The 23,249-nt window shown below is 41.0% G+C and overlaps 1 protein-coding gene across 3 annotated transcripts in view; it reads left to right on the top strand.

Moving 5' to 3' along the window:
• CAMKMT (calmodulin-lysine N-methyltransferase) overlaps window positions 1-23,249 on the top strand; it is a 421,278-nt gene that overhangs the window by 383,009 nt on the left and 15,020 nt on the right. For 2 of the 3 annotated variants that reach the window (XM_061432237.1, XM_061432239.1), the window contains 2 exons: window positions 10,048-10,122; window positions 17,698-17,761. In XM_061432237.1, coding sequence (XP_061288221.1) covers window positions 10,048-10,122; window positions 17,698-17,761 — 139 coding nt within the window. The remainder of the gene's footprint in view (window positions 1-10,047; window positions 10,123-17,697; window positions 17,762-23,249) is intronic. The other variant, XM_061432238.1, reaches the window with a different exon arrangement.

A 23,249-nucleotide genomic window follows, 5' to 3' on the forward strand; every position in this document is an offset into this window, starting at 1 on the left:
TGTTCAAGCTGGTTTTAGAAAAGGCAGAGGAACCAGAGATCAAATTGCCAACATCCTCTGGATCATGGAAAAAGCAAGAGAGTTCCAGAAAAACATCTATTTCTGCTTGATTGACTATGCCAAAGCCTTTGACTGTGTGGATCTGTGTGGATCACAAGAAACTGTGGAAAATTCTGAAAGAGATGGGAATACCAGACCACCTGACCTGCCTCTTGAGAAATTTGTATGCAGGTCAGGAAGCAACAGTTAGAACTGGACATGGAACAACAGACTGGTTTCAAATAGGAAAAGGAGTACGTCAAGGCTGTATATTGTCACTCTGCTTATTTAACTTATATGCAGAGTACATCATGAGAAACGCTGGACTGGAAGAAACAAGGTGGAATCAAGATTGCCGGGAGAAATATCAATAACCTCAGATATGCAGATGACACCACCCTTATGGCAGAAAGGGAAGAGGAACTCAAAAGCCTCTTGATGAAAGTGAAAGTGGAGAGGGAAAAAGTTGGCTTAAAGCTCAACATTCAGAAAACGAAGATCATGGCATCCGGTCCCACCACTTCATGGGAAATAGATGGGGAAACAGTGGAAACAGTGTCAGACTTTATTTTTCTGGGCTCCAAAATCACTGCAGATGGTGACTGCAGCCATGAAATTAAAAGACGCTTACTCCTTGGAAGAAAAGTTATGACCAACCTAGATAGCATATTCAAAAGCAGAGACATTACTTTGCCAACAAAGGTTCGTCTAGTCAAGGCTATGGTTTTTCCTGTGGTCATGTATGGATGTGAGGGTTGGACTGTGAAGAAGGCTGAGCGCCAAAGAATTGATGCTTTTGAACTGTGGTGTTGGAGAAGACTCTTGAGAGTCCCTTGGACCGCAAGGAGATCCAACCAGTCCTTTCTGAAGGAGATCAGCCCTGGGATTTCTTTGGAAGGAATGATGCTAAAGCTGAAACTCCAGTACTTTGGCCACCTCATGCGAAGAGTTGACTCATTGGAAAAGACTCTGATGCTGGGAGGGATTGGGGGCGGGAGGAGAAGGGAACGACAGAGGATGAGATGGCTGGATGGCATCACTGACTCGATGGACATGAGTGTGAGTGAACTCCGGGAGTTGGTGATGGACAGGGAGGCCTGGTGTGCTGTGATTCATGGGGTTGCAAAGAGTTGGACACGACTGAGCGACTGATCTGATCTGATATTGTAACTGGCCATGCAATAGGTTGGCCATACAAAAGGTTGGACCTCCTTTTTCCCTTTTAGTACTTTAAAGATGTCACTCCACTGTCTCCTGACTTGCATGCATATTCCTCAAAAGAAATATACTATCATCCATATCTTTCTTTGAATAATGTGTCTTTTCCTCTGGGTGCTTTTCAGATTTTCTGTTTATCACTGTTTTCAGACAGTTTGGTTGGATGTACTATATGCCTTGTAGTTTTCATTATGTTTCTTGTGCTTGGAGTTTGTTGAAATTTCTTGATCTGTGGGTTAATAGTTTTTATTAAATTTGAAAATATTTTAGCCATTATTTCTTCAGATATTTTTTTCTGTCTCCCCCTCTTTTGTCCTTTGGGGACTCCAATAACACATATATTAGGGCACAAATTTGCTTCACAGCTCACTTGCTGATATTCTTTTGTTTTATTTCTATTTTTTTTCCTCTTTGTATTTCCATTTTGGATAGTATCCATTGCTTTGTCTTCAGGTTCACTGATTTTTTTCTCCTGAAACGTCTAATTTGCTTTGAATTCCGTCCAACATATTTTCTTCTCAGACATTGTAGTCTTCCTCATTAGAAGTACTTTCAAAGTATCCTTTGTGTCTCTACTTACCTTTTAATACAGTAAATATCATTATGATACCTAGTTTAATACCTTTGTGAATTCTAACATCTGTGTCAAGTTCCATTATTCAGTTTTCTTCCTCATTATGGGCTTTATTATTTGACTTTTTGCATGTCTGGTAATCTTTGATTGTATACCAAGTATTTTGAATTTTACCTTTTTAGTATCTGAATGTTTTTATATTTCTATAAATGATTCTGTTTGGTTCTGGGACACAGTTACATTATTTTGAAATAATTTGATCCTTTTGAGTATCACTGTTAAGATTTATTCGGCAGAACCAAAGCAGCATTTAGTCTAGAGCTAGTTATTCTCCACTGCTGAGACAGGATCCATGTGAGAACTCTACTCAGTGCCCTGCGGATTATGAGGCTCTGTAGTCTGGCTGGTAAGAACAGCTGCACTTCCTGGCCCAGTGTGAGCAACGGCCGGTCCCCTCCAATCTTCTCAGGTGTTCTTTTCCAGCCTCAAGTAGCGTCCTCATACACATGCTCCAGTCAGTGCTCTGCAGAATACTTCTCAGGGGACTATCCATAGACTGTCTCTCTGTGCAGCACTCTCCTATCTGATACTCGATACTGGAAACGATAACTGTCTTGGTTTCCTCAGATTCTTAGCACCCTCTCCTTAGCTCAGAGAATCCACCTAGTTCCAGCTCAGTTTACCCTCCTTGTACTGTGCCTGGAAACTCTCTCAAGGCAGTAGAATGGGGCAATGGTAGGGCTCATTTTATTTTTACCCCGTGCTCAAGGATCACCATCATTTGTTGCTGACTCTTAGTGTCTTGGAAACTATTATTTATATATTTCAAATAAATAAAACTATTATTTTATAAAATATAAAACTATTATTTTATATATATATATATATATATATATACACATATATGTTTTTAGTTGTTTTGGGCAGTTGGGTAAACAAGGTGCTTGTAACTCCATCATTACCTAAAGTAGAAATCCTGAGAAAGCATTTTAAGTGGCCTCCATGTCTACCTAATCTACACATTCTATTCAAAGAACAACTTAATATAGGAACCTCTGTTTCTTGAGTGTCTTCTATATGCCAGACACTCTGCTAGGTATATTCATACACAGTTCATTCAAATGGCATGTTTACTGAGCAGCTGTTATGTGTCACGGACTGTTCTAGGCAGTGAAACTACATCATGGTACAAAACAGATTTTAGAAATCTCTTTCCCTAGGATGCTTATCTTCTACTGGAGAAAAAGAATTTTAAAAATTAATGATTTATTTATATAGCGTATTAAAGGATAATAATTGCTATTTAAAAAATGAAGAGCAGGTTAAGGGGGTTCAGGAAAGCTGCAATAGAAATGAATGATTGCAGCTTTAAGTAGAATGATCAGTGTAAGCCACTCTGAGAAGGTACGACGTTCAAGCAAAGACTGGAAGGAGGTAAGGGAACAAGCCCTAGGGATGTCTGGAGGAAGAGCATCACACTGAGGAAGCAGCCAATTTAAAAGCCCTAAGGGAGAAGTATATCCCTAGTGTTTTCAAGAAATCATAAAGAGATTGGTGTTGGTAGAGCAAAGGGAGTAAGAGGGAGAGTAATGGGACCTGAGGTCAGATGGTACCTAGATTGCATAGGGTCTTAGAGTTCAATGTAAAGACTGTGGCTTTTACTCTGTGTGAAGAGAGGAGCCATTCAGTTCAGTTCAGTCGCTCAGTCGTGTCCGACTCTTTGCGACCCCCTGAATCGCAGCACGCCAGGCCTCCCTGTCCATCACCAACTCCCGGAGTTCACTCACACTCATGTCCATCAAGTCAGTGATGCCATCCAGCCATCTCATCCTCTGTTGTCCCCTTCTCCTCCTGCCCCCAATCCCTCCCAGCATCAGAGTCTTTTCCAATGAGTCAACTCTTCGCATGAGGTGGCCAAAGTACTGGAGTTTCAGCTTTAGCATCATTCCTTCCAAAGAAATCCCAGGGCTGATCTCCTTCAGAATGGACTGGTTGGATCTCCTTGCAGTCCAAGGGACTCTCAAGAGTCTTCTCCAACACCACAGTTCAAAAGCATCAATTCTTTGGCTCAGCCTTCTTCGTAGTCCAACCCTCACATCCATACATGACCACAGGAAAAACCATAGCCTTGACTAGATGAACCTTTGTTGGCAAAGTAATGTCTCTGCTTTTGAATATGCTATCTAGGTTGGTCATAACTTTTCTTCCAAGGAGTAAGCGTCTTTTAATTTCATGGCTGCAGTCACCATCTGCAGTGATTTTGGAGCCCAGAAAAATAAAGTCTGACACTGTTTCCACTGTTTCCCCATCTATTTCCCATGAAGTGATGGGACTGGATGCCATGATCTTCGTTTTCTGGATGTTGAGCTTTAAGCCATTAGAAGGTAGTAAATAGAGAAGGTCATGATTTCGTATCCATTTTAAAAGGATCGCTCTGGCTGCTCCCTTGAGCAGGAAATGTAGGATTATAGCAGGAAAACCAATTAGGAGACTACACAGTAGTTCAGATTAGAGAAGATGGTAGTTTAGACCAGGATGGGAGCAGTGGAAATAGAGAACATTTGGATTTTGACACATTTCAAAAGTGGAACTAACTGCATTTCCTGGCATATTCAACATGGGATGTAAAAAAAGTAAAAGTCAAGGTTTTTGGCCTGAGAATTAACAAGATGAGAAAGACAGTGAAAGCTATGAATTTGGGGAAAGACAATGAGAAATTCACTATTGGAGATACTGAGTTTGAGATGTCTATTTGACATCCAAGTGGCAATATTAAAATAGGAAGTTGGATATATGAGTCTGGAGCTAATGGGAATGGTACAGACTGGTAGGTTAAATAAGATGAAGAATAAAAACTGAGCTGAATTTAACAATGTGGAGATCTTTGGTGAATTTTACAAGAGCATTTTTTGTGAAACAGTGGAAGCAAAAGCCTGACTGGGAGGAGAGAAATTGAAAATAGAGTTTAAACAACTTTTTCATGCAGTTTTGCTACAGAGATGTAAGAGGGAATTGGAGCAATAACCAGAAGGGAGGGTAGAATGAAGAGAGGATATTTAAGAGGGGGGAAATAGCTGATTGAGTGTTTGAATACTGATGGAAGTAATCCAGTAGAGAGGAAAGAACTCTGATAATATGGGAGAGAGAAGGAAGAATTGTTAGAACTATGCTGTAGGATAAATGAAAGGGGAATGGCCCTTGTCTTTAAGAGAAAGTATTGGCTTTAGATAAGAGTATGGCTAATTCATCCGTGATAATAGATAGGATAGAGTATGCAGGTGCAGATGCTGCTAGGAATCTAAGTGTGATGGTGGAAGTTCTCGTCTGATTGCTGCAATTTTGACAAGAAAGTAGGAAGCAAGGCCATCAGCTGAAAGTAAGGATAAAGAAGGAAGTGTTAGAATTTTGAAAAGAGTGAAGTTGGTGCAAAATAATGAGGTAGGAGACTGGGAGAATAAATGGGGAAGGGAAATGAAAAAACAACTGCCAAACATAAAGAATCCGCTTGTGGTTCATGGTCACAATTTTTTTTGTGTGTGATGTATATCTTTTATGTTTTTTGGTTTTTTGGCCACAAAGCATGTGGGACCTAAGCTTCCCAACCAGGTATTAAACGTGTACACCCTGCATTGGAAGGCAGAGTCTTAATTACTGGACCACCAGGGAAGTCTCCATGGTCATGAATTTAAAGCAAAGCCAGTCAGGATGCCCGTGTGTTTCTCCAACCACATTCAGCTGCACAGATGCAGTCTTGGAGCAGGCGGAGAGCTGGATTTAACAAATATGAGAATGCAAGAGAGGGACGAGATAGCAAAGGGTGTGGACCGGGGAGTAGTTAAGATGGTTAGCCACAGGGCCTGGCTGGGCAAGTAGGGAAGATAAACATGGAGGAGAAGGACCAGTGACAAAGTAAGAAGATTAGCAGATTATAGACCAGTAACACTGAAGACTGTGTGGATCACAATCAACTGTGGGAAATTCTGAAAGAGATGGGAATACCAGACCACCTGACCTGCCTCTTGAGAAACCTGTATGCAGGTCAGGAAGCATCAGTTAGAACTGGACATGGAACAACAGACAGGTTCCAAATAGGAAAAGGAGTACGTCAGGGCTGTATATTGTCACCCTCCTTATTTAACTTATATGCAGAGTACATCATGAGAAACGCTGGGCTGGATGAAGCACAGCTGGAATCAATATTGCCAGGAAAAATATCAATAATCTCAGATATGCAGATGACACCACCCTTATGGCAGAAAGTGAAGAGCAACTAAAGAGCCACTTGATAAAGTGAAAGAGAGTGAAAAAGTTGGCTTAAAGCTCAACATTCAGAAAACGAAGATCATGGCATCTGGTCCCATCACTTCATGGCAAATAGATGGGGGAAACAGTGTCAGACTTTATTTTTTGGGCTCCAAAATCACTGCAGATGGTGATTGCAGCCATGAAATTAAAAGACGCTTACTCCTTGGAAGGAAAGTTATGACCAACCTAGACAGCATATTAAAAAGCAGAAACATTACTTTGCCAACAAAGGTTCGTTTAGTCAAGGCTATGGTTTTTCCAGTGGTCGTGTATGGATGTGAGAGTTGGACTATAAAGAAAGCTGAGCGCCGAAGAATTGATGCTTTTGAACTGTGGTGTTGGAGAAGACTCTTGAGAGTCCCTTGGACTGCAAGGAGATCCAACCAGTCCATCCTAAAGAAAATCAGTCCTGGGTGTTCATTGGAAGGACTGATGTTGAAGCTGAAACTCCAATATTTTGGCCACCTGATGCGAAGAGCTGACTCATTTGAAAAGACCCTGATGTTGGGAAAGATTGAAGGCGGGAGGAGAAAGGGATGACAGAGGATGACATGGTTGGATGGCATCACTGACTCAATGGACGTGAGTTTGGGTAAACTCTGGGAGTTGGTGATAGACAGGGAGGCCTGTTGTGTTGCGGTTCATGGGGTCACAAAGAGTCAGACACGACTGAGTGACTGAACTGAACTGAAGACTGAAGAATGGTTTGAATCAGAGTACTTACTAGAAGAGGTGAACTGTGAGAAGTGGGGCTGTTGGACAGTAGTTCAGTGTTGCAGCTATTGGTAAAGACAAGGACTGAGAGCCGGGCTACTTAATGAGGAGGCCAAAGCCTGATATCAGTTTGCAAACTATACATTACTGAGCTTCAAGGAGGTAAGTTCAGAAATGGAAGGAAATGTTTAGAAACACTACTGTGCCATCCAAGCCTATGATTAGTGGACTTGTATTCAGAATGTCTTTGCTTTTTTAAAATCTTATTTGTCTATTCATTTATTATTGTATTTTACAAAAGTAATGATCTGCAACAGATTGGCTATAAACAATAACAAAAAATCTGGTCCTGCCTCACAGCTAAAGCACTGCTCTAGTGTATATGACTGTCATCTGAGTGTCAGAGGAGGAGGAGGGCAAGACCATCTGAGTTGGAAGGACCAGCTCATTGAATATTGAGATCTGTCATCTCTAGCCTTCCCAGAGAGAAGCCACTTGAGTCCGCCACTCCCAGAGGCACCCGTTTCATTGTTTGCTGTGTGACCAATAGAACTCAGAATTCAGTGTGAATGGTGCCTTTACATTGTTCAAGAAGGTGGCCATTGTTATCTCCATTTGACAGATAAGACAACAAACTCGGGGAAGTGAAATAATTGCCCAAGTCACACAGCTGGTAAAGGAAGGAACCAATGTTTAAACTTAGGTATGTGTGTCATGGGCTTCCCTGGTGGCTCAGTTGGTAAAGAATCCACCTGCAATGCAGGGGGCATGGGTTCCATCCCTGGGTCAGGAAGATCCCTGGAAAAGGAAATGGCAATCCACTCCTGTATTCTTACCTGGGAAATCCCATGGACAGAGGAGCCTGGCAGGCTACAGTCCACGGGGTTGTAAGAGCTGGACACAATTTAGCAACTAAACCACCACCACGTCTGTCATGTCAAAACTGGACTCTGCCCATACTCCTCTCCCTCTGCGTTACTTGCTCACAGTTAGGGGGACAGCATAGCCATACACTTCATGAAAAGTGGGGGAAAGTGCCTTTAGGGCCATGCCTTTAGGGAATGTGTTGTGGTCCATGTGGCCAAGCTGAGCATTTCCATTTCTTTTAGAATCACAGCTAGTTACCTCTGCTGTACCAACCCACAACCCATTGCTGTTTAGATCCCCGTCTCTCTGGTTGGTCTTTGTCAAACTGAGGGGCTGAAGCACCTCAGGAATCCAATATCCAATCTCACCACAGCATTTCCTGCAGTTTCTGTTCTGGTGCGTTGGTCATTACACATATATTAGAAGGATCTTCTAAATGATGGTTCGTGAATGGTAAGATGATGAGTAATTTTAATACTTTTATTTTTTCCCCAAAATTTATGTAATGGAGATGTTACTTTTATATTTTAAATTGTCTTGTTCATGTGGAAACTCAAAGAGTTTCAGGTCTCTGATGAAGGCTCACTCTCCCACTGAGCCTGAATCCCAGCTGTACTTGGAACCCTCAGTGTTTCTAGAAAAGGTGGTGTTGGTTGCTTCCCATTCTCCCCAGGTGTGTGGGGTCTTTGAGGAATCAATCTAGAAATGAAACAGCATTAATATCTTAAGGGTTTCCTGGTTTCCTCCATTTCTCAGCTCTCCAATAGGCCTGGGAAAGTACAACACTACAGTGAATTTATAAAGCTCAGCCGTGTGTCACAGGACCTGTGAACAAAGAGGTTATCTGCTTCTTCTGGAAAACCCTCCGTGGCGCTCTGCGTCTGTATGCTGACATAACTCACAGGGCACAGCATCTGACATACAGGTTTACGATGTCAAGGCTGCCTCTGTGAAGCATGGCTTGTGGCACATAGCAGGGTCTGCTGCATAGTAGGTGCCCACTAAGGATGAGCCAAATGAGTCAATGAATAACTGATGTTCAGTCTATACAGGTATTTTCATGGTGATGTGGTTAATCTTTCTACCTTAAAAAAGTTACCAGCATAGATGTATATTAATGTATTAATATTTGAAAAGAATGTTAGGACTTACTAAAATAAGACTTATTTCTGTATCCAAACAAGGGAATATCTAGAAGAAATAAAGAACCCACCAAGATAAGCAAATATAACTTGCCAGAGTAGGCTATGCTCACACAGTTTAGTTTTAAATAATAATCAAAATAGATAATAGGAGCAGAATTTCACTTTGAAAAGTAATACTACAAATCACAGTTGATGAGGTGGGAAGAGGAGTCATTAAATACTTTAATATGATAAAAAGCTAATCATCACAGTTATTAATTGAGAGTAACAACATCTCTGGTTGGCATCATAAGAATAACTAGAATTTTCAAATACATGTTATTAATTATTGTTATTACATGAGGTTTAAAACCTCTTCTTCTTTTAGAGACTAAAAGTCCGGAAAGGTGAATTTTAAAATATGCCTGAAAACTGAGAACTCCCAAAGGAAACTTGGTATTCTTTTCTTCCATCTTGCCAAAGTATTCATCAATAAGAAATGCAGTTGATATGCCAAGCACTAAGTTTCACGTCATTTATCTTATATTCTAGATTTACTTACTTATTTTGGCTGTGCTGGGTCTTCGTCTTTGTGTGGGCTTTCTCTGGTTGCAGCAAGCAGGTCTGCCTTAGTTGCAGTTCACAGGCTTCTCGTTTCTGTGGCTTCTCTTGATGCAAACCACGGGCTCTAGGCTGGCGAGCTTCAGTAATTGTGGTACATGGGCTTAGTTGCCCTACAGCCTGTGGGATCTTCCTGGACCAGGGATTGAATCTGTGTCCTCTGCCTTGCAAGGAGGATTTTTAACCATGTAAATCATTTATTTTGTATAAGTTTGTATTCCAGTAGATGGGGAGCACTTTGATTTCATTATGTACTTTTATTGATGTTAAGAGTCTGGACTCATTCTAATGATGCTGGTCAAGATACGATATTTTTCCCTAATATGTCTACAAAAGCCTATAAGAACTAGCAAAAACCTAACTATTGTATTTGAATAGAGAATTCTTCCTCTCCTAGATTTGAAGACTAAATAAAATATGGAACAGTTACATCCCTAGTTTTCTTTTTATTATGCCTTTTGAAATAATTTGTATATACCTTTTAAATAATTTCAAGTGCCACAAAAATAATGTTAATAGCTCAAAATCAAAAGTTTAAAAAAAAAAAACCCTAAGTATAATTTTTAAAATCTTTTTCTTCTCAAGCGTTTTACGATGGGATAATGAGACAGATGTCTCTCAACTGGAAGGACATTTTGACATTGTTATGTGTGCTGACTGGTAAGTACATAAAAATCATAAAACTCCTGTTAGAAAAAAAAAATAGCTTTGCTGAAGTAATTGGGCTGTGCTGCTCTGCTGACGGTGAAGCAGAGTCAACAAATGAGGCACAAAGCCGCCTTAACCTCCACAAATTAATATTCATCTCCATGTGACAGTTATAAGGTAGTCTTCTATCACACAGTAACTTCTACCACATTATTTCCCAAAGATTGATTTTGAGAAGCATTTCCATTTTCTGGAATTGCCTCTGTTTCATGCTTGACGTATCAGTAAATGGACGACTTAGGCAAATTGCAAATAATTATGGCTCGGGGAGGAATAGTCTGGAGAAAAAGGAGTTTATCAACACAAACAGCTCAATTAGCTTACTTCTTAGGAGAGATCTGACTATTGATATAAGGGAATATATAGATGTATGTGTGTGTGCACACATATACACTCCAGCATATAAACATCTCTGTGGAATATCTTTAGGGAAATAGCTTTTCTTAAAATGTATATTTGCTATCTAGTATTTCCAATGTCTTCAATTATGATATTTAATTACACTTAAAACAAGAATTATAAAATTCCATTTTATTGTTATGCAAATAATAATAGTAAAATCTGTCAGATGCTTGCCTTTTAAAAATAATTTACATTAGATATTTTGTCTTCCCTTTTGGCCCAATCTACTTATTGTTAATGAAAGTCTCATCCCTAAGTTACAGGATAAATATGTATCAAACCTTAATAATGATTTCAACTAATCTTATGTATTTTCTTCATGTGTTGAATAATTATTTCAGCATTTGAGAAACATGACAATTCACAGTTTTTCCTGTTAAGAGTAAGATCTTATTTGTACTTTTCTAATGATTTTTTAAATGACACTATGAATTTGAAAACACAAGTTCTGATTCTAAAGGAGTTCTCTTCTATTGACAAACCCAAACACAAGATCCATAACCTAGAGAAGATTTTCCTTATGTGAGAGTTGAATGAATGGAATGTAATCTCCAGGAAGTCTTTATTTAAAATTATTATTATTTAATAAGATTTTTAGTGAGTAAACTTTCTGCCTAAGTCCCTGAAATTAGATTTGTTTTCTGTTTTCTCCAGAAAAACACTTCTCAGTGAAAATTAAATATTTTCTTCCATTCTTAGTTGAGTTTTTCATGGCCATTTAGTCTCTCTGCACCCAATTTCAGAAAGCCTTTTTTCCAGAAAAAGGGAGAACCAGATTTCTGACTAATCATTGATATTGTGTCTCAATATTACAGCCCTCATCTAATCAAAAATAAGGAGCTAAAACCTCACCATATGATTTGAGCAAGTAATTTAGTAAATGCCTTTCCTCACCAAATATGAGAAAGGATCCTCCAGGTTTCATTGCACAGATGAAGATAATGCTGGCAGGATTAGATCAGATTAAGTATGAAAGTCAGATCAGAGAGCAGCAGAGAGAGGGAAGGAGGGCAGGATCCTCTTGGAGATTTAGGCGAGGGTCGCCCACTGATGGGCTCTGATTATGTGGGGAAAGTCAGGTCCGGCCAAGAGATTTCAAGTTAAATATGTCCTTTGCACAAATATCAAAACAGCCTGGCTTTGTCATACCTTGGGTTATGACACTCACACCATGTCATCCTATTTGTACCAGAGAGACAAGCCGAGGAAGTAAGATTCAAGCTCTTTTCTGATTAATGTTCTCAGGTTAAAAATAGCCACACAACATGTTTGAAAAATAGTCTTTTTTCCCCTAGCCAACAACAGGATCCCGTACAACCAACATACATAATGCATATTCAGTTAAGGCTTTCATTCCAAATACATAACAATAATATGATGTAATATGTACATACATACACACACATACCATATACATATACACACAGCTAGTAACTATTGAGAATTTATGTATTCAGATGAACCAAATACACCAAGTTTCATTTTATAAATGGTTTTTTTCTATGCATGAATTGTTTTTTTCCCCTCCTGGTGTCGTCAGTGCTGGAATGTCAGGCTGTTTATAATTTCCCATTTGTAAATGTGAAACATTAAGCTGCTCTCACTGCGATGCTGATATTATTTCCAAAAGAAATGCTTTGGAATGGTCTGTCTTCATACTCACAGAGATGGGTACGCTGTTTTGAAACTTAAAAATACAGTGATGTTCATAATATACATGTTGTGCCTATAGCAGGGAAGCCCAGGACTCCAAGAGTTCTTTATGTCTTGTAGGGTTGATGTTTCTCTGTCAGAGTTATTACACAGATGCTGCTTCTAGGGACAGGCAGGCAGGCAGACCAGGCTTTTTTTTTTTGAAGAATGTCACAGGAGGAAAAGAAAGCTCTCTTTAGTCACTACCTCTAAGATGAAACCTGAAATAGTCGGTGCCAGAAATAGGTGCCACACATAAATAGATGACGTTAAGTCTCACACCATCCTGAAGTCATTGTCAGTCAATGAGATCTGGATTAGGCCACAGGAATATGAAGCAAGAGTTGGAGTTCAAATATTAGGTACATGGATTAAATTCTTACTGAAGCATTTCCAGCAAGGGTGGCATTGTCTGATTCCCTGAATAGCTAACCAGTGGTCCCGCTTGATCCCATTTACATGAAAACAAGCTCTATTCACAAACCTATTCCAAACCCACATTGTGGTTCAAGTAAAATGCACATGATTACGAGTGGTGATATGTTTATGTTCTTAAATCATTCATATATTCATATATTTACATTCAAACATTCATAAACCTGTAGGCAATGGGGGGAATAACTTATTTCCCAGAAGAGACCGTCTCTTAGTTCACATCTAAATTTGGTAGCTCAACTAGATTATAAAATAAAGAGGCACACTGAAAGCTAGTCATTATTTCACCATTCAGCATTTTTGACAATGAAATATAGTTTCATGGTTCAACAGTTCCTAAGTAACTTGTAAAATGTCAACTTTGAAATAAAGAGAAAGAAAAAAATCAAGGTAACAGTCATACCCGCAAAAGGATGCTGTTGACAAACATCAAAATATTAGAATATTTAACCGCAGGTGTAGAAAAAAAACCCTCCTATTAAGTTCCTTGGTTGACTTGTTTAATGTTGAATTTAATATAAGTTCCTTTCTGCTGGAATGCAGTCCCCCCCTGTCCTTGCTGAGTTTAGAATAGCAAATGATTGTTAATTTTAAACCTGCCTTTCCAGACTTCTGTTCAGTCACAATGATCTGAGAGTCTGGTAGCAAGATTTTTTTTTTTTATCCAATGAACAATTTCATTCAGTGTTTGATGGCTTTCCAGTTTATTGTAGCTTTGCAAAAATAAAAATGATTCTGTAAATTTGAAGGAAAAAAAAAAAGAGTCCATACATGTGGCTTCTCTAAAGGCTTGCAGAGCAAGTCTAAAATGCCACCCTTAGCTGGACGCATGGAGCTCAGTCTGTAGGATGGTGAACCACATCTGCCTGCCTGCAGCCTGAGACTTCCCTTTTTGGGAAGAAATGCCGGAAGGTTCATCACCTCACTTGCTCTCCCAGCATTTTCACACTAGCTGTATACAGTGGATTGTTTCTATGTTCTATCATTTTTACTTTAAATGATGACAAGTTTGGGTTTTGTGAAGAAAAATAGTTTTTCTCAAAATAGGCTCTAGGATTTCTTTGTTTTTTGTTTTTTTTTCCAGATGCTCTGATCATAGATCATTCTAAATCACAACTCATAGACTTTTCCACCTGAAAAGATCTTTAGCCCTCTCACCTCACACCTGAGGAAACTCAGTCCTGGAGAAGATGGACAGATTGTCAGAGATCTGGCACCTCAGGGGTGGCGCCACACGAGATTAGAATATGGCTGCCCCAGCAGTCAGTCGCTAAAGACCGAGAGAGGCTATTCGGTCTGCTGAAAGTTAAATCTAAAACAGTGAACTGGAGCACATTTCACCTTGAAAATTACACAGAGGTCTTCTTCTCTGAGAATGCTGGCAGAAATGTCTCCTTGTTCTCTGTACTAATTAATTTCCCTATGCCAGGAGATGAAGCTGCTCTGCGCTCTGCAGAAAACCAGGACTGATTCTAAGGGAGGCAATGAAAATGGCCTGGCACCTTTCCTTTGTCGTACAATCTATGATTCAGATCAATGGAACAAAGCAAGCGTTGATTCCACAAGTGAATTATAGAGAGGTGTGTGTGTGTGTGTGTGTGTATTTAATGGCCAAACTAGACTGGTTGTCAATGTATTTTGATCAGTAACTGAAGGGAGAGTTGAAATGGTATCTTCATCCCAATCACTGACCCACTCAACCTTTTTTTAATAGATCCACTTAAGCTACTGCTGTTCTCTGAGCCCATTAGGACTTATTTAAGGGGTGAATTTTCAGGAGATTATGTATCACTCCCACTAAAGCACATTGAAATTGCTCATAGGATGTATCCTACAAAGTGTTATAAATTCTGCACCAGAGCTAACTAGAAATGTGAGCTTGCTTGGAATAAAGACCTATTAGAGAAGTATAAGAATTACTTTTGGGAAATGTGACTTGGAGTGATGGAGTAGACAGAATTAGCTTTCAAATAACTGTGTTTTGAATGTGTGCTGTGTGTTAAGCTGCATTTTCTAGTGAGCTGTGATGTTAATATCTTTTTCACCATTGCCAATAGTAAATAGAAATAGTATTTTATAAGGCTATGTTTTTTTATTGAAGTATAGTTAATTTAAAATGTTTTCTTAGTTTCAAGTACACAGCAAAGTGATTTAGATATCTGGCAGGCTGCAGTCCATAGGGTCGCACAGAGTCCAACATGACTGAAGCAACTGAGCGGCATGTCTATATGTATATATATATATATATATATATATATATATATGCATTCTTTTTTCAGATTCTTTTCCATTATAGTTTATTACAGCCTTCTCTGGTGACTAAGATGGTAAAGAATCTGCCTGCAATGCAGGAGACCTGGGTTCAATCCCTGGATCAGGAAGATCCCCTGGAGGAGGGAATGGCTACCCACTCCAGTATTTTTGCCTGGAGAATTCTGTGGACAGAGGAGCCTGGCAGGCTGTCTCCATGGGGCTCGCCAAGAGTCAGACACTACTGAGCAGCTAACACTTTTCCTCTTTCGTAGGTTATTACAGGATATAGAGTATAATTCCCTGTGCGACACATTGAGTCCTTGTTGTTCACCTACTTTATATATAGTAATATGTATATATTAATCCCAAACTCCTAATTTAGCTCCCCTTCCCCGTATAAGGTTATGTTTTAAGCTCAGCTTTTAAGTTGTTAATTATTTATCTCTTACCAACTCTTAGGATGCACGTGTATAAACTGGGAATGGTCTTTTGCTTAGTGCTATGTATCTCAACTAGCCAGGCCTCCTGTGGACTCAAGTAACTGATAGAGGTATTTAAATAGAATACTTAATTATTAACATATAAGGTAGTATTGTTGTTGCTTCCCTGGGCTCAGTGGTAAAGAATATACCTGCCAAGCAGGAGACATGGGTTTAGGAAAATCCTGGGTCAGGAAAATCCACTAGAGAAGGAAATGGCAACCCACTCCAGTATTCTAAAAGGAAATCTCATGGACAGAAGAGCCTGATGGGCTACAGTCCATGGGGTTGCAAAAGAGTTGGACACAGCTTATGACTAAACAACAGCAGCAAGATAGTATTAACTCACTAAAGAATAAGGTATAAAGTCCTGAAGAGAAAATTTCAAAACACTTAAATACAATTGGATTCCTTTCTTACTGGCCCTTCAGTTCAGCTCAGTTCAGTAGCTCAGTCCTGTCCGACACTTTGCGACCCCATGAATCTCAGCACACCAGGCCTTCCTGTCCATCACCAACTCCCGGAGTTCACTCAGACTCACGTCCAGCAAGTCAGTGATGCCATCCAGCCATCTCATCCTCTGTCGTTCCCTTCTCCTCCTACCTCCAATCCCTCCCAGCATCAGAGTCTTTTGCAATGAGTCAACTCTTCGCATGAGGTGGCCAAAGTACTGGAGTTTCACCTTCAGCATCATTCCCTCCAAAGAAATCCCAGGGCTGATCTCCTTCAGAATGGACTGGTTGGATCTCCTTGCAGTCCAAGGGACTCTCAAGAGTCTTCTCCAACACCACAGTTCAAAAGCATCAATTCTTTGGCGTTCAGCTTTCTTCACAGTCCAACTCTCACATCCATACATGACCACAGGAAAAAACATAGCCTTGACCAGACGGACCTTACTGGTTATTAACCATTAATTAATATGACTAAAAGACAAACTTCTGTAGCATTCAAATTAGACACATTTTGTGCTCTAAGATTTAAACGCATAGTTTTCTGGAACAGTAAGGAATTTTCCCATATAATAATCAGGTTATCCTGACTGATACATAGGTTTCCATTCTAGAGATGATTTCTAGTTTACATTAAGAGGATTCTTTTTCCATTGCTCAAAGCAGCATTTTATGGAAGAAACTTCCACTAAGCATGTCATGGTGAAGCCCAAGTTCTGTCTTCTTGGAAATATTTCATAAGCCGCTCTCCCCACTCATCTTAAGTGAGAGAATTAGGAGAGAACCTGGTCTGGTGAAACATCCTGCCTGAATGCTGACTCCTCTGTAGCATGACCAGTGAAGGAGTATGTACAAACAGTTTTAGAGGCGTTAAAATTCACCCTACGTAAGCCCTCCATTTCAAAGACTGTGTTGATCTGCTAGTAAAGTGAAAAGTGAAAGCTGTAGTCGCTCAGTCATGTCTGATTCTTTGCAACCCCATGGACTGTAGCCTGCCAGGCTCCTCTGTCCATGGAATTCTCCAGGCAAGGATACTGGAGTGGCTTGCCATTCCCTTCTCCAGGGGATCTTCCCAAACCAGGGATTGAACCCAGGTCTCCCGCATTGCAGGTGGATTCTATACTGTCTGAGCCACCAGGGAAACCCAAAATATGAAGATGGAGGTACTGGGGATTGAACCCGGGATCTCATGCATGCTAAGCCTGTTTTCAACCACTGAGCCATACCCCCAGGCCTGCCAGTAAGGGAGTAAGTGAACTATTCACTGAGCACCTTCTCTGCGTGTGAGCTGGGCCAGAGCTGCTGCTGCTGCTGCTGCTGCTGCTGCGTCACTTCAGTCATGTCCAACCCTGTGCGACCCCATAGATGTCAGCCCACCAGGCAAAAACCATCACTACCTGAGGTCTTTTCTGTGGTCAGTGTGTAATAGGGCCAGTGGTTTGATTTTGAAGGATGGCCTCACAGCACCTCTGGTGGGCAGAGGACCCATGTTTGCAGAGACAAGTGTTGGGAGAGCTTCATCTCTACCAGATGACTCCCCCAGACAGCAACTTAGAAACTTCCCATTGCACACTAGCACATGGTCCAGTCATGTGTGAATTTTGGCCCATCACGTGTGGATGACTTGGCTTTGATTGGATAACCCTGACCACAGTATCTTTTTTATTATTTGTATTCTAGTGAGATAATTGAATGAAAGGAAACAATTTCTGTCTTTTAGTGTTGAGTAAACATATGTAATTAGCCTTGATCTCCACTAATATCATTAGACTTGAAAACCCAGTTTAATCTGGATTCTGCTCTCTTCTCAATGTCAGCCTGTTTCTGGACCAGTACAGAGCCAGCCTTGTTGATGCAATAAAGAGATTACTCCAGCCCAGGGTAAGTATGTTTCTATTTTCTCCTGAACACTGGCTTCAGAATAATTAGTCTGTGCACAAAGATGGAAAGAGTAATGGAATGGCAGGATTAATGTCATGTAATACTTTAATACTTATTATGTCCAACTTCAATTGAGTCTTCTGATCTATCAGATTCTTTCCTAATCATAACTAGGGAACTTCTTACCCTTGGCCTTCTGATAAGGAACACAGTGGGTAGTAAAATAAATGAAACCGCTTCAAAGATAGTGTGAGATTATTTTTATCAAAGAATTTCTTGAGTCTTTTCCTTTGATAACAATATCTTCATATTAAAGTAGAAGTATGATATTGAAAGTTTTCTGTTGACTTCTGTCATTTTAAATCCCTTCAATGGTAACCTTTGTCATTGGGTATTTATTTATTGCAAAAGAATATTTTTTTCTTTTTATTTCTGTTTCTATTAAAGAAAGGGACTTCAGATGAATCTATTAAAAGTTCTTTGCTTTAAAAGGAAACCATTATTTACATATTATAAACATTAGGTCACAATGAAGCCAAGCATGGCATACAATATTCTGCGCATTTTTACATTTATATATCCATTTATGCCTGTGAGTAAATTACAGAGTTTGTATCCACTCTTATTTTGCTGGGCTGTTATACTAAGCTAGGAGGTCCTGCAGCCTAAACAGAGAGTTAATATACATCTATTTAAAGAAAGAAAACAAGTTTAAAGCTCATACATTAAAAAAAAAAATCTTATAACTATGTTAGACTCTTGCTGTGCCATAGGAACTTAACAGTGTTAATGTAGCCTAAGACAGAAACTCAACATTTATCTGAGAAAGGACTATAGTGTGTGTGTGTTTATGTGTGAAGTATTTTCTAAAGTTTTGTCTTTTCTTTTAAAAAAGAAGGTTTGCTCTAGTCTTCTGACCTCAGTGAGACTTATCAGCTAATACCTTTCAATCTGTCTCTTATATCTTTTCTACATTGAAGATTCCCAGAGCAATTTGATAATCATCCTTTGCTGTACACTGTGCTTTTTATTTTGTTATCTCTATATAACTCAGAAACTTTAGGCCTCTCAGAGGAGTAACCACAGCTTTGTAAGTGGTAATCAATTAAATTAAATTGGCTTCTCAATTCCCCCTGTGAGGTGGGGAGCAGCTCTAGAGGTAAGGAAGGGGCACACTCCAAGCCGTTGATGACAGCTGTCGTGGTTGAGTGAGCAGCCCAAGTTGAGGGCAGAAGAAGGAATTGGTGGCCTCTTCATCTCCCTGTTAGCCTTGGGTGATTCTCATGAGCATTTGCAAGATCAGGATTTTCAGAAAGGACACTGAGATTCTTGGATATAAGGCTTCTGGGAAGATCTATCATGCAAAAACACAATGCTTTCAAAGACTCCTGGATCTCACAGTGCACAGTACTTCACTCATCACCAACACCCCCTTCAGAGCCTATTTGTGACAAATACTCCATTTTGCTGGTTCCAAATAGGAAAAGGAGTACGTCAAGGCTGTATATTGTCACCTTGCTTATCTAACTTATATGCAGAGTACATCATGAGAAACACTGGGCTGGATGAAGCACAAGCTGGAATCAAGATGGCCAGGAGAAATATCAATAACCTCAGATATGCAGATGACACCATCCTCATGGCAGAAAGTGAAGAACAACTAAAGAGCCTCTCGATGAAAGTGAAAGAGAATGAAAAAGTTGGTTTAAAGCTCAACATTCAGAAAACTAAGATCATGGCATCCGGTCCCATCACTTCATGGCAAATAGATGGGGAAATAGTGGAAACAGTGGCTGACTTTATTTTTGGGGGCTCCAAAATCACTACAGATGCTGATTGTAGCCATGAAATTAAAAGACGCTTACTCCTCGGAAAGAAAGTTATGACCAACCTAGATAGCATGTTCAAAAGCAGAGACATTACTTTGTCAACAAAGGTCCGTCTAGTCAAGGCTATGGTTTTTCCAGTAGTCATGTATGGGTGTGAGAATTGGACTATAAAGAAAGCTAAGTGCCGAAGAATTGATGCTTTTGAACTGTAGTTTTGGAGAAGACTCTTGAGAGTCCCTTGGACTGCAAGGAGATCCAACTAGTCCATCCTAAAGGAGATCAGTCCTGGGTGTTCATTGGAACGACTGACGTTGAAGCTGAAATTCCAGTACTTTGGCCACCTAATGTGAAGAGCTGACTCATTTGAAAAGATCCTGATGTTGGGAAAGATTGAGGGCAGGAAGAGAAGGGGACAACAGAGGATGAGATGGTTAGATGGCATCACCAACTCAATGGACATGAGTTTGGGTGAACTCCGGGAGTTGGTGATGGACAGGGAGGCCTGGTGTGCTGCAGTTCATGGGGTCACAAAGAGTCGGACATGACTGAGCGACTGAACTGAACTGAACTCCATTTTGTAGCAGATTTGCCTGGTTTATGTAGAAAGTGAAAGTGAAGTTGCTCAGTTGTGTCCAGTTCTTTGCGACCCCATGGACTGTAGCCTACCAGGCTCTTCCATCCATGGAATTTTCCAAGCAAGAGTACTGGAGTGGGTTGCCATTTCCTTTTCCAGAGAATCTTCCTGACCCAGGGGTCGAACCCAGGTCTCCCGCATTGCAGGCAGACGCTTTCCCATCTGAGCCACCAGGGAAGCTCGGCAGAAGAAGGAATTACATAGTTTACATAGGATTCATAGGTTTACGTAGGATCTACTGTAAATCATTCACATGATTTACAATAGAAAACTGCCCAAGCTATGAATAGACCTAAGTGGAGATTGAACTGGAACATCTAGTAGCTCTCCTGTACCCTCTATTAAACTCTGAATGATGCTCCTCCTTGTCTGAAGTATGGCTCCACACAGCAGCCTCCTCAGAGGACAGCAGCACTCCTACTGAAGCAGATGCTCACCCTTAACTGGGAGGATAAGACCCAGCCCTAGAGTGGATGGTGCTTACTTATGCTCTGTGTAGAGCTGGGGAAGCCGAATCAAAGGGGCCTGCATCATGGGCTTCCCTGGTGGCTCAGTGGTAAAGAATCCACTTGCCAGTGCAGGAGACATGGGTTTGATCCCTGGCCCATGAAGATCCTATGTGCCACAGAGAAACTAAGTCCATGTGCCACAACTATTGAGCCTGTGCTCTAGAGCCTGGGAGCTGCAGGTACTGAACCCATGCTCCACAACAGGAGAAGCCACCACAGTGAGAAGCCAGTGCATTGCAACTGGAGAGTAACCCCTACTCTCTGCAACTAGAGAAAAGCCCATGCAGCAACAAAGACCCAGCACAGCAAAAAATAAATAAATAAACAAATAAATATTCTTAAACATCTAACTTAATTAAAACAAAAACAAAGGGGGTCACATCAAAATGCAGCATAAGAAATGAGAGCAGGGGCCCTCACTCAGGCCCCTCCTGTCCTGCAGCACTGCTTGGACTGACAAGTATTCCAGCCTAAGAGGGCAGGAGTCCACCATAAGGGGGGAAATCCCAGTCATGGATGGTACATGGACATACTGAAGTTCCCACCCAGGAATCTCACTCCGCTGAGAGGTCTGGGGTGGCAGGGCCTTTGCACTCCTGGGAACGCTACCCAGATGGACCCAGGAAGGGCCACAGGGACTCAGAAGAGAGCCACAGTAGCTCTGTCTCCCATGCCAGGGGGCTGGAAGGGTGCCCAAAACATGGGGGCACCTGGAGAAAAACTGCTCTTCTCCTTGCCTCTCAGGCCTGCTGTCCTACTTCCAAAGGACGTCCCCCCACCCCTCACTGAGTGTGTATGTTGTGGACATCACAGTCCAAGACCAAGATAACATTAAAGGCTTTATCCCATAACAATTAGAGCTGCTTTTAATGATTTCTTGAGCCCAATCCACTCTTCCATGGTTTTGTGGCCCAGAGGCTGAAGGTACTGGAAGAGGCCCACAGAGAAACAAATTGGACAGCTGCACTGGTGGGTCCTGAGCTCTTAGTAATTCAAGGGCTCAGCAGACTCAGTGGAGATGAAACAAGTCCTCAGGGTGCTCAGCCAAAGCTGCACTTTGGCCAAACACTTTGAATTCACAGGTGGGCCCCAGTTTCCAAGGGTAAAATATTAGTAGATAGACCCAGAAATGTCTGTGTACAAAACCCAATTTGTTCTTACTATTGAGCCACTTACTAGATTCATCTCTCAGAGCCTCAGTTTCTCATCTGTAAAATGAGGAAGAAACAAGTCAGTGCATTGGAAGCTTTAGCACATAACTGACTCTGAATGAGTATGTGTTCAGTCTTGCATCCTTGAAGAACTAGAGGGACTTCCCAGCCATGATGGGTATAGAATACACAGGGCTGTTTTCAAAAACTGTCCTCAGAGAAATGCTTGGCAGAAGGGGAAATTTTTTTTTTTCTTGAACTTGGACTTGGATGATGTCTACACATAACTAGGCCTGCTGCATCTCCCTGTACCCACATCCTACTTGCCTGCTGCAGGCTCTGCAGAAGGTCCGGAGGATTGTCTACCTGGATGAAGATGACACTTTTTACTACAGGCGCCCCCATCAAGTGAGGGGAGAGAAATTCCTACTAGATGGCCAGGATTAAATCATTGCAACATGGAGATTCAAGTGTCAACCTGTGTGAAGAAATGGATTCTGCCATTATTGGGGAGTGTGATTCCTTGAGTTCTAGCTAAGGCAAATCTGCTGTCTGGAGTCAGAGGATCCAGAAGCAAAGAAAGTAGGTGGAGGGGAGGAGTTTCCCTGCTTTTCAGTTTTTATAATGGGGGTCATAAATGAGGGGATACAGGCCCCCAGAGAGAGCTTAGCCACCAGAGTGGGTTCCTGGCTTGACCCAGGAGCAGTGTCAAATCACAGAGCTAAGCCTGGATCCTTGGGCAGACAGGCACCTATGCCTGGAAAGTCATTACAGGAAGCCCCAAATGTCAGCAAGAAATGATCATTGCTTGCTCCAAATGGATTCTTCTGCTTACTGGTTGAGAGAAGCTGTAAAAACATCTGACCCCTGCCAGAATGCTACAGGAACTCTCTAGCAGACTTAAAAGATGACAAGAAAAGATTTTAAGAAGAAATGACAGTGTTAGATGATCAGTCATGTCCGATTCTTTGCAACCCCATGGACTCCTCTGTCCATGGAATTCTCTAGGCAAGAATACTGGAGTGACTTGCCATTCCCTTCTCCAGGGGATCTCCTCAACCCAGGGATCAAACCCAGATCTCCTGCATTATAGGTGGATTCTTTAGTGTCTCAGCCACCAGGGAATCAGCAAGTGTTACTCATTCCAAGAAGCAACAGGTATCTTTCCTCCCCCACCTCTTTCCCTCTGGTGAGAGGCTTCTTGTTGCTGATGAATCATAGCTGAGCCCTTAATACTGTGTTCCTTAAAGACCATCAGCCATGTCTGATATAACAGGACCCAGATGTAATTTAAAATACAGCCACAGCAGCCTACAAGTTGAACTTTGGTCCGAAAGTGACAACCAACGAGTGGCACCTACTGAT

The sequence above is a fragment of the Bos javanicus genome, chromosome 11 (assembly GCF_032452875.1).
Source record: "Bos javanicus breed banteng chromosome 11, ARS-OSU_banteng_1.0, whole genome shotgun sequence".
Classification (NCBI taxonomy): Eukaryota; Metazoa; Chordata; class Mammalia; order Artiodactyla; family Bovidae; genus Bos; species Bos javanicus.